Genomic DNA, 12,782 nt, shown 5'->3' with positions numbered 1-12,782 from the left:
CATTTTTATATCACTCTTCATTAAAATTCTAGGGTGGTCTGAAATAGATGCTGATATAATAAAACGGCATATTAAAATACAATAAAAACAGTAAAAACGGCAACAACTGCAGTAGCTGAACAGTTTTCTGTGGCAAAGACCTGGATGAACAAGTGTATTTTCAGAAGGTGCTAAAAACTCACCAAAGTTGGTTCCTGCCTTATTTCAGTGGGGAGATGATTCCATAAGCTAGGTGCTCTAACAGAAAATGTCCTGCCCCTGCTTGCTAATTTCCTTTGTGCATATTGAACAGTGTGGAAGGTTCTTTTGAATCAACAGCTAAACGATTACTTAACATATTGTACTTTCATTTCAAATTGCAGGTGAACCAGTAAAGTCTGGAGATAGGAGTGGCTACAGCAGCCCTGGATCTCCAGGAACTCCTGGCAGTCGCTCCCGCACACCCTCCCTGCCAACTCCACCAAATAGGGAGCCCAAGAAGGTGGCAGTGGTTCGCACCCCGCCAAAATCCCCTTCTTCTGTCAAGAGCCGCTTGCAGACAGCCCCTGTCCCCATGCCAGACCTGAAGAACATAAAGTCCAAGATTGGTTCCACTGAAAATTTGAAGCATCAGCCAGGGGGTGGAAAGGTAAATCCAATGCACCTTGTCTTTATGTGTGGGCAAGTGAAATACAAGTTTGGAGTTAGATGGGAAGTTACCTACCTTCCGTTCGTCCCCTTTTCAACTTACATTGCATTCTGACCCTTGCAGCGGCAGCCATCTCTTCAATATGTGAGTCCCCTGAATCTTTACACACAGATGTCTCTGTGTAGCCCACAACTTTGTATAAAGATCTTTTGACTGGGGCACAAACCTAGCAGCAGTTTTACAAGAAAACTGAAACAGCATCTCAAACTTCCTCCTGAAACTAGTCATCCGGGGAAGGAGGCAGGATGGAGAGCAGCTCCTGTGGCCAGGCACTCTGAAAATGCCCTGGCTGCCACTTTGAGACTTCCATGGGCAGCCCTGTAATTTCAGTTGCTTCAAAACTAAATTTCTGCTGCTGGGAATAAAAGGCCTATGGCTGCGCCTACTGTGTTATCTTCTCCCTCTCTAGAACTCTGTCTTCTGTCCCAGATATCTTGCACTTCCCTGGAGGGCCTTTTCTATAGTTTGAGAACCACTGTACTACAAAGTAGTGAATGGGCTCAATCTTCTCCATGCCATGTTATATTACTTGCAAAAGTTCTGTTTTCCGATTCCAACCTCACCCTATCTCTGTTCAAAAAGAAGAAGTTTCACCTTTCAGATCACCCTGTGCTCAAAGTGCATTTGTACAAACTAAGGGCTAGAAGGCACATGGAATCTGAGCAGATAGAGTAAATGGAGTATGTATGGAACACTCTTACCAAGATTAGAGCTGGGGTGACACGTATTTAAAAGCCATGTCATAGAATCACTGACTCACAGTGGTGAGGAAAAGTGCTATGTGCATGGTTAGATAGAGCTTTGCTGTACCCAACCAACATGTGAAAGGAGACTAGACATGGTATACACATGTCACTTGGCAAATTCTTAAGCTAGGTTTATCTATGTCAACAACTTTCACTGCTAGAACACCTGCTGTGTTTGGAAGAGGCTTGTGCAGGGGGCAGAGAGATAATCTTCCTTCAGCACAGGGGTGAAGAACCTTTTTTAGCTTGAAGATCACATTCCTTTCTGGGCCACGTATCAGTGATAATCAGGGCCAGAGGCAAAAGTGAGCAGAGCAATCAATGCATTTAAATGTTACCTTTGTGCAGGAGATTAGTTTTTATACACACCTATCCTCCAGCTAGGTAAGAAAGAGACATTATCAATGGCCTTGGTGCCATGCATGCCTTCCATCAGCTTTGGCGGGTGGCTCAGCTATGCCCTTATCTGGACAAGGATAGCCTAACTTCTGATAACTTCTAGGGTTCCTTCAATGTATTATTATATGTGGGTTTGCATTTGGAAGGTGCAGCTGATTCAGCCAGATTGCTGATTGGAGGAAGATGGACTTAGCTCATTACACCAATTCAGACCTGACTTCATTGGCCACCAATAAATTTCCCTGCTCAATTCAAAGTGCTAATCTTGGCTGCTTCACTCCTCTCCCCAAGCACTGGGGAGAAAGAGACCGCAATCCTTGCCTTAGGAACTGACACCATTAGGCCCATACCTGGAGATTTCTGAGTTTGAACTGGGGACCTTGTGCATGCAAAGCAGATGATCTGTCACTGATCTGTGGCCCTTCTTCTACATGAAGGCATGTTGGGGGCTTATGTGGCTAAGGTAGTTGTATTATTCTCCCTTCCTCTAAAGGACAAATATCTTTCAGCAAACTGTAAGGCTTCTTTATCAATAGCCAGACTCACTAGTTCAATTCTCTTGCATAGAGAATTTACAGAGAGGAAGGAAGAAAGTAAAGTGACATGGAATTAGGCCCACAGAAGGGCACAGAATCTGAAGCCACGTCTTCAGTTTGCTGCAGTACTGTGTTGCTGATAAGTAATTTCTATCTAGTTGTGGGCTCCTTCTAGTGCTACTACAATATATAGTCATTCTTTGAAGAGTTGCTCTAAACTAAAGGGTTGGATTATTATGAGGCTGCTGCAGCCCAGGGTAATTTAAGGATCTATGATTTGTCCCATTCCCTGCACTGATGCAACAATTGCCAGACCTAAATATTCTGTATCTGCAAAACAATATGAGTAGTCTGTAGCTAAGGGACATTCTTAGCTTACTGGTCATAGCTTGCTTGTCTTTATGACCTGCCTTGAAATTGTTAATTAATGTATGACTGTTAGGGGGTTGGTGGTTTTATTTGGCTTTATCTTAATGTTGTTGTAACCTACCCTGGGGCTTTATGGTGAAGGGTGAATAAGAAATACAGTAAGTAGACAGAGTGGTAACCATTATTGCAAATATAAACACCACCCACAACTTCCCCAGATTACTTGACTGGGTGCTCAACACCAGGTTTTTAGAGTGTGCTTTTTTCACTTACTTTTTACAGTGGAGCAACATAATGCCATCAAATCTTGTAACTCTTGTGTTTCCACCCTCTTTCCTCAGACTATAGAAAATCCAGCAAGTGTAAATCACCTTAGCAATATTCTTGTCATATTATTTTTTTAAGGTATGGTTTTGATGTTTGCAATGTTGTATTAGGCAGGCAGGCCTGTCTGTCTTCATCTGTACTTTGGTACACTTCATTATTACTTTTTTGATAGGTGTCATTGATGGGTGGGGATCTCTTTTTCAATTAGCACTGTTTCTCCTTTATTTATTTATTTAAAAACAATAGTATAATAGTGCTTCAACTTAAAATGGGGTTTAATGCAACTTTTTTAAAAAAATGTTTTAAAAAACATGCATGTTATTTGAATATTTGTATTGAGTGCCATTTTATCACTATTGGTCACTCCCCCCATGGTCACTTTAAAATATTTTTGTTCTAGTTTTAAGCATTATTTTTTTTACAGTAATTATGTAATACTGTTGAAATTTTAAAAGCATTGAAGCACAGTTTTTTAAAAATGGTACTAGAATTTATTTAAAATGGCTTGTTGTGTTAAATATTTGCTTCTCCAGCCACATGTCTATGCCATGCCCACTAGTGTAGGCAGGACATAATGGGAGATAAATGCACAGGAAGTACTATATACCCTGATGTGTGGAAACTCCATTGCAGTTCTGAATGAGGCTTTCAGGGAGAGAGAGAGAGAGTGCAACAGTTGGGTTAGGGTACTTTCAGATTGACAACCCTTTTTAAAGTCTGGTGAAAGTTTGACGTGCTTCCAAATATAATGGTTATTCTGTGGTGCTAGCAACGACTAGGAGGTGAATATGATTATCCTAGCAGCATTTACCATGTCAATGGACATAGCAGAACAGAGAGCCATTAACTGCATTTATTATATACCACCCTTAACAGTATTTTGCCCTGGCTCTCCAACCAATAAGCAAACACAGTTGCTTTTGTTTTACTTTATATTGTTCATATACACACTTTGTTGCAGTCCTGTGCTGGGACAAATATCTCTGTGTTAGAAATGGAGCAGCCTATGTCATGATTTTGTTTTGTTTTTGTTCGTTCTTTTAAGCACTGTACGAATTTCAGGCCTGACTTTAGGATGTTCGCCACTGCGTAAGCTGAAATTTGAAGCTTCATCTTCAAAGCAAGGAACTGGCATTTGTACCAAGGGGAAAGTCCCTTGCTTCTTTCTTTGTCTTAGATGACTGCTACAAAATGCAAAAGATATCTCTACTCGAAAGGATAATTGTGGATGGCAGCGGTTGTCACTCATATTCTTTTTCTGGCTATCAAAGGTGCAGGTGGTTAATAAGAAGCTGAACTTTAGCCATGTGCAATCCAGGTGTGGATCAAAGGATAATATCAAACATACCCCAGGAGGAGGCAGTGTGAGTACCTTCACACCATTCAATGCACTATAATAATCTAACTTATTATAAGTGGCATGACTTTTGCATTAACCCTGAAACACCAATGCTGTCTGCACAATCAGATAGCTATTGATGATGTGTAGTGAATTAACCTGTTACCAGTGAAAATATGGCTTGATTAAAGCTCCAGCAGAGTTAGCTGTATGGGGATGTGCACTGAGCTAATTGGGTATTGAATTGGAGGCAATATTATTTAAGTGGCTGCCTTCTCAATACATAGTGTTCAAATTACCCCAGAAATTATCCTTTCTGACTCAGATAGTTGATGGAAAATGAAGGTGCAGTGTGTATTGCAAATGGAAAGCTGATTAAAAGTGTGGTGTGTTCATGGACGCATATAATCAGCATTTTTTTAAAAAAATCCAAATTCTTCATCAAGGAAGCACATGTTCCTTGTTCCCTCAAAATAAAATATGCAAATTAGATAAAATAATGAATCATTTCCCTTAGGCTTACTTTGCAGAATTTATTTTGCTTCCATGATATGAGTTTTCAGGGAAATTTTATTATTTTTAGTGAGGATTTTGGGAGCAGAGGGAAAGGCAGAAAAGGAAAGTGTTTAGTGTTCTGTATATAGTAGAATTGAGGGGGTAGGGGAGAACTGGTATATATAGGATACAGGAGGGTCTTGCAACAAAATGTTGCAGGATATCACTATCTAATAGGAATTCTCTTGTCCAGATTTCCAGCCATGGTGCTTTCCTCCAAAACAGTATAAGCTGTTAGGGGCTCAAGCAAGCCAATTCACTCTTCCCCTGCACTTTGTGATTTTTTGTTTTTACAACTGATATGCAATGTTCAATAGGTTCTGGTGACCACTAAACATGCTTGGTGCTTACTGTGCCAGTTGGGTGGGGTGCTATCCCTCTTGGTTAGAAAAATGGTTTTCTTTTGTACTTCTATGAACTTCAGGATTCTCTTAAGCAGACTGGTACCTCTTTATTGTCTCTCAGTGGCCCTCTTCTTCTGGCTCCATTTCTAAGTTTGCTATTAGAAGGAGGGAAAATTGAGAGTAAGCACATGACACACAAGCTCTGTCTGCTGATCACTGGCACACCAGCCCAGCCCAACTTTGGTTTCTAAGCATTCATCTGCAAACAAGAAGAAAAGTGCCTTTCTAAAGGCTGAGTTTTGAAGGTGCTGGAATTTGAGCTTCCAGGTCAAACATTTAGGAGCATGTAATACAGTCATGTGCTTAACACAGACACATCAAAGAATACATCATGCAATCATAGAGTTGAGACCCTGAGAATCATCTACTCCAATGCAATAATTTCATCTAAAGCATCCATGACAGATGGCCATCCAGCCTCTGCTTTAAAACCTCCAAGGGGGGGGTCCACCACCTTCCCAGGGAGTCTGTTCCACTGTCAAACAGCCCTAGCCATAATAAAGTTCTCCCTGGTGTCTAGTTAGAAACTCCTTTCTTGTAACTTGAAGCCATTGGTTCAGGTCCTACCCTCCGAAGCAGGAGAAAAGAAGCTTGCTCCATCTTCCATGTGACAGCCCTTTAGATATTTGAAGATGGCTAGCATCTCTCCTCCCAGTCTTCTCTTTTCCAGGCTAAGATCTCTAAATCCTTTTCATACGTACTATGAAGTCAGATGTCTCCCATTTTATATCTCTGCAGATGTTTCTTCCTGCCTGTGTAGAGCCTTAGATTTGTCCCTATTGAAATTCATTTTGTTAGTCTGAGCCCAGTTCTCCAATCTGTTAAGGTCTTCTTGAATCCCAATTGTCTTCTGTAGCATTAGCTACCCATCACAGTTTTGTGTCATCTGCAAATCAGATGAGCATCCTCTCAATTAATGTCACCCAGTATGTTTTTCAAAGCAATAAGGAATATGTACAAGGCTTGTAGCCTGTATTCAGAACAAGTTCCACATACTTTCACAAGTGTACATAACGTGCTTAAATTAGTTTGGTGTATTGGTTTGCCTTGTTTAAACAATTTGACTCTTTTGACTTGGTGTTGGTATGACTGTATCCTACCACATCCCTTGTGTTGATGTTTTCATGTTGTTTTGTCAGCCAAGATAATTGTGGGACATATCAGAACAGCAGGGTTTATTTTATGCACTAGTCCGCAGGGAATAAATTTCATCTTGAGCTAGCTTTTATAAACAAATTTATATTTTAATAAGAAAACCTGAAATGCTTTCAAGGGCTACAGCTCCATTCAAGATTAGTAAGGAACACATTATGCGTTGCACTTAGGCCAGCTTGCTGTTGTACTGTTTAATGTACCTATCTATAGGTGCCCTATAAGTTAGGAAGGCTTTTTAGCAAAGTTGGCCATCTCCAAATAAGTTTGCACATCAGAATTGTTTGTACGGTTTGTGAATATTGCAAAGAGTAGCTGGGGAAGAAAAGGAGTGCACAGGGGGCTTAGATGAAGGCAGATGTTGCATGGGCACTTGTACTTGGAGACTGGATTTCCACATTACATAAGGAACCTGCAAAAGTATATTATGCTTTTAATGTTGGCATTCCCAATTTTTTTCTGCCATTTCTTTTATAAATCATGCTTAGAGGAAGCCATGATGTATTTTCATTGCGGATTAAAAAATCCTTTTTGCCTTTTTCAAATTTGGAGGAAGATCTTTCAGTAACTAGCATTTGGAAGAGGAAAGAAAATTGCAACAGCACTGCTATTTGTATAGTCAATTCTAGCTTAGTCATGTTCATTAATTTCAGTGGATCTACTCTGAGTAAAGCTTAGATGAACACCCCTAGTGTTCAGGCACAGGAACTAGTGCTTAGTGCTTTTATTCTAAGCCATCTGTTCAGTGCTCTGTGGGCATTTGCTGTGCTGCGTGAAGCTGATGAGAGCTATAGTCTGAGGCTACCACACCCTGCACAATAAAGTGTATTTATTATTTTACTTATCTTAATTTTTGTAAACCTCATTGTAATTTAAAATGAATGTATATAAACTCACCTATTGATGGAGGTTTATGTGAGCTTAGGCTAAATTTGCAATATCCCAAAGCAAAACCCAAAAGTGTTCTTAAGTAGGGGAAAGTTTTCTTCAGTGTCAATCTGAAAAAAAGACATCTGACGTATGAGATAGTAAACACCAAAATAGTACAGCAATACACCATCCTGGGGGTTGGTGTTGAAGGCAATGGAATGGCATTCTTGTTCTATTTTTAGAGTCAGAGAGCAGACTTCTTTGTTTACAAAACATGGACAAATTGGATCACCCCAGGAAAAGCCTAGGCTGCTCCCCTTTTATTGAAAATGCTTCTTTGGGATTTATGTGATAAGTCCATGTGATTTATATGGAGCAATTCAGACATTACAAAGACACTTGGATCTTGAAGAGTTTTAGATCTGATTCACAGTGATTAATAGGTTTATAGGTATCATTACTTCCCTGTGCTATGATACTGGATGTGGATTCTGTGCAAAACAATTACTGCATTTCTATCTAGTACACATTAAGTCTAACCTATTGACCTTGGCAGGCAAGATGGAAATGTGCTCTCAGATGAAGACAGTTTGCCTAGCAAAATACAGAGTTGAGCTGACTTCTATACCAAATATAAGCAGATTTTTACTGATCTATGCTTAAGATGTGCTGAACTAGGAAGACAGGCTGCACGTTTTGTGACAAGGTTGAGTTGAAGAGCCTCCTGAGATGCATATGCAAGAAGGGTTTACTATAGAACAAAGGCAGAGAAAACAGGTGCCTGTTTGTGTGGTCTCTCCTGATACTTTTTCCTATCTATTTCCCCACCCTGTACCTTATATATGTGTTCATTCTAGCACTAAGCTACACAACACAAATTCCTGATTTCCCACTGGGTGCTTTTCATCCTGTGCTCAACAATGCATACCAAAATATCTCTCCTTCCGTCACAGCTTTCACCAAATGCAAACAGATTAAAAAATACGATAGGAGAAAGATGTTTACAGAGGAATCTTTGAGATGTTCAGGATAGTTTAGACTCATCTTTAAAAAGATTGGTGGGATCCCAGATCTCAGGATGGTTGGAAGACCTATCAGGACAGCCTGCTCCAGGAGACTGGTGGATCCTAAATGATTTTTCGATGGCTTTTGGGAAGAGTTTCCTTTCACCCAAACTGGGCAATCCTGCTGAAGGCCTCATGAGGCTAGGGGCTTGATGCACCCCAAGTGCCCTTCCTCTCTTTGGGGAGCTGAGCTGGCCTCTTCATTTGTGAAGTTGGAAGGAGTGAACCAATGGGGTGACTCGTAAAGTGGTAGTAATAGTAGACTTGCATTTAATCTAATCAACAGCTTAGATACTGTACTATAGACTATTAGTGTGCCTAGTACAGTCTACTCTGTGGCCACACTATTCCATCACTATTTTGCCAACTGTTCCGGCACTTTATTGCAGTCAAAGGGCTGTTAAAGCTTGATTCTTCTACAGATAGGAGGCAACTTGGTAGCTGGCTGTGACCAATATTCCGGACCCTTCGTGGGCAGAAATGTCTTTACCCATTCTGACTTAGATCCTACAGTTAAGGCAGAGTCAACAGAGGAATTTTGGTATTTGCTTGTTTTGAATACTTTCCCTTTTGTACAGCCTTTGGATGTGGACATGATTATTTTTTTTAATCTCCTCTTTGTTTTATGTTGGTTTTAATGTATGTGTCATATATTGTTGTAAGTTGTTTTGAGTTACTTTTGTTAAAAAAAAAACATTAATAAGATACATAGAATTGGAGAACTGAGGTCAAGCCCTTGTATGCTTCATCTTTGGCCTTCTTCACTAACAAGAGGTTCTAGAGGGGAACTTTAGAATTGCATGATGGGAGTGGTAAAAGCCTCCTGCAGGTAGGTGTGGTCCCAGAAAACTTAAAAAGAGGTGTTGGCTGGGAGGAATAAAGCACCTCTGGAAACCTTACCTTTAATCCCCAGTTTACTGGAGATTTCCCATTTGAACTCCAATGTTCTTTTTTGTACAAGATGGCTTCTCAGTTCCAGGATGTTCTGGATGTAGGTGAGAATCCAGAAACGATTATAACGGTTCCAAGTAGTCTTTCCAAGCACAACATGGAAAGGGCCACTGAGAATTGAGACCTCTAAAATACTGCTTTGGATGACTGGAAGCAGGATGAAAGTGCCCAGTGAGCAGCTGTAAGTTCAAGTTCAGGGGCCTGGAAGAGGTACCACCATCAGATAAAACAATGCTTGTTGTCTGAGAGGCTTACCCTGCAACCTGTTCAGCCATTGCAGGTTGCAGTTCTAAATGCTGAACTTTCATTTGCCTGGTGGCTGAGAGGATGACAGACACTTTGACATCGAGTCTGATTTTCAGCAAACTGCACAGGGATAAACTAGGAAGATACTGCCCCACCTACAGCCCACAAGAAGCCCTGAATACCATTTGCCTCTAGTCAGATTGTATTCCTTCTCACAATGTCATTAATGCTTGTAACTCAATAACCACTAATTCAATTTTATCTGTACCTTTTGTGCATGTTGTACACTTGCTAGCTTGTGTATGCCATTCAAAGGTTCAGAAATGCTTTGTTTAAATACCTTAGTATTCCTCTCCCTGTACTGCATAGATCACTATTTAAGCGAAATGGTTCAATGTGTCACAATTGTGCTGTGATTGTAATTATTTTTTAATAGAACATTCAAAGCAAGGAATATTACACATCCAAATTCTGTGATGGTATTCATCATATCCAAATGAAGCTCTGAAAATTCAGTGCATATTTTTGAGGGCTGGGTAGACATAAGCGAATTTGATGAAATTTCATCAGAAGTTTCACTCTTGCTGTGAATGCATGCTTTAAGAAAATATTACTGGAAAAAATGAATCTTTTCCACAGTATGGTTTCAGTCTCCATGTTGTTTCAGATACCTTTGTTCTGTTGCAACATTTTGAAAAGATCCTTTTAGAAAAAAATCAACCCTTTCAATGCACATTGACTATTTCTGTTGTTTCAGTTTTTGTGGACATAAACCTTAAGTTTTACATCAGAAAAAGGTATTTAATTCTGTTTCTGGTTTTTTATATTTTCTCTGTAGCATATCTTATTTGATTATACCTCTGTCTGCTCACCCCTTTCTCCCTGTCTCACTTAAGCATCTTCCGTTCCCATTGCTTTCCCGCCTCCTTCCTCTGGAGGTGTGATAAAGAGTTTGTGCATGCTGTGGAAATGCAATAAGGATAATGTTGACTATAGCCACATGTGGTGATCTTGCTGGACATTTTAAATCTTTTTATATAAAAATGCTTGCAAGTATAAAAGAAATGTCTTTTTCATTACCTTTTGAACAACTGATTATATTTTTAAATTTTTAAAATATTTGAACAGAAAGGTTAAATATAAATATATAGAACAGATTTATTATGAATAACTACAGCAGTTGGAATCTCATCTAACTTAAAATGAAAATGAATTCCTAAAGTTGAGACTCTGGAATATAGGTATGCTTAAAATAACAACTATGTTAGAAACAAGGGAAGAGAGAGGTATATTTTTTCTAAAGCTTTTGGAAACTCAGGTTACAAAATATGTCATCCAATCTACTTTTCCTGTTATATGATGATCCTTGTTACTTTTCTTTGAATTTCATAAAATCAATCAAAGAAAAAGTATGCATGCCTTTGGCGGGAGATTTTGCTACAACGCGTGCTTTGACTTCACAGTTTCTGGTGGAAAACTCTCCTTCTGCCTGTGCTTGAATGATTAAACTTTTAGACAGCTTTTCAAACTTCATTTCTTCTCCAGTTGGGTTCCAGTGTGTCGTCTGTCTCACTTTTTCTGCATATCTTGGGGAGACATTCTTTTTCAAGTTGAAATAAATTCCAGCCCCAAACACTCTGTGCACTTCTTTAATTTTGTCCTCACAGGTACAAATTGTTTACAAGCCAGTGGATCTCAGCCACATAACGTCTAAATGTGGTTCCTTGGACAACATTCATCATAAACCAGGTGATGGTGACTATATATGTTTTTTAAAAAACAACAGTTTCTTACTGGACTTCTAAAGGGGGTGGGACCCAATAGCTTTTTTATTCTGCTTTTTTGCAGACATTGACAAAGGAAAGGGGAAAGGAGGGAAAGAAGGACAATGATAGGTAGAAGAAGAAATAATTACAACTGCGAAATGAAAAAAGATAGTCTGCATCCCATGTAATGGTTGCCTCTACAGTGGTAGCTCTAGTTACGTTCACCTCCAGTTACATATCCTTCAGGATACGTGCGCAGCAAACCCAGTATTTTTCTGGGTTTCGTCGTGCGCATGCGCAGAAGTGGCTCTGGAACAGATCCCGTGTGCCACCGGAGGTACCACTGTACTAAGTTCTGTCTGAGAGAGAGAAATGTTTGCAAAATATTGGAATTGATCACCTACATGATTTTTGTCAACTATTGGTTCACAGGGTTATTCTAGAAAAGCCTAGATGCATGACCAAGATAACATAGTTGCATAACTTTTTAGGTTATTATAAACTTAATATATTAATGATTAATGGGTTAGTACTTAATAATAGGGATGTGGGTGGCGCTGTGGGTTAAACCACAGAGCCTAGGACTTGCCGATCAGAAAGTCGGCGATTCGAATCCCCGCGATGGGGTGAGCTCCCGTTGCTCGGTCCCTGCTCCTGCCAACCTAGCAGTTTGAAAGCACGCCAGTGCAAGTAGATAAATAGGTACCGCTCTGGCGGGAAGGTAAACGGCGTTTCCGTGCGCTGCTCTGGTTCGCCAGAAGCGGCTTAGTCATGCTGGCCACATGACCCGGAATCTGTACGCTGGCTTCCTTGGCCAATAAAGCGAGATGAGCGCTGCAACCCCAGAGTCGGTCACGACTGGACCTAATGGTCAGGGGTCCCTTTACCTTTACCTTACTTAATAATTTCATGTGCATGCCTCCAAAAGCCCTCCTACAGAGGCAAACATGCTTTATCAGATCTTTGATCTTTGGAAGCCCTTCCTAGGCATGGTTCATGGACTTGAGTCCTCTGCCTGTATACATTCTGCTGTAAATTTGCTTGGGGGGGGAAACGTTGAAGAAGTCTGGATGCCACAGCAGATGCATACAGGCCTATTGGGGGCAACCATCTAACACACATGTTAGTACATACATTTGTGCTCTCTGAGCTATTTTGTCCAACCGGCTGGTACAGAAGCCAGTTGGCAGCAGGCACAGTCAAATGTAATTGATAAGGCCTTTTGTTGCTTCCTTTGGTCCTATGGATGGAGGCCATGAAAGAGAAAGGGAGAGAGGGAGGGAGGGAGAGAAAAGGGGACTCTTTTTAAAGAGTGGGTCTCATCAGACTGTTGATGGTATTTATCACCTTGATATATTAGGTACATTTAA

General features: G+C 40.3%; 1 protein-coding gene across 20 annotated transcripts in view; it reads left to right on the top strand.

Annotated features, from left to right (window-relative positions):
- The window catches only part of MAPT (microtubule associated protein tau), an 81,339-nt gene that overhangs the window by 62,730 nt on the left and 5,827 nt on the right, over positions 1-12,782 (top strand). For 17 of the 20 annotated variants that reach the window (XM_081167209.1, XM_081167196.1, XM_081167202.1 and 14 more), the window contains 3 exons: positions 363-628; positions 4,337-4,429; positions 11,314-11,395. In XM_081167209.1, the coding sequence (XP_081023335.1) occupies positions 363-628; positions 4,337-4,429; positions 11,314-11,395 (441 nt within the window). The other 3 variants (XM_081167205.1, XM_081167207.1, XM_081167195.1) reach the window with 2 other exon arrangements.

The sequence above is a fragment of the Podarcis bocagei genome (genome assembly GCF_964188305.1).
Source record: "Podarcis bocagei genome assembly, chromosome: 13".
NCBI classification, from domain to species: Eukaryota; Metazoa; Chordata; class Lepidosauria; order Squamata; family Lacertidae; genus Podarcis; species Podarcis bocagei.
Note: the sequence above shows the minus strand (reverse complement) of the source record. Positions and strands in the feature narration are given on the sequence as shown.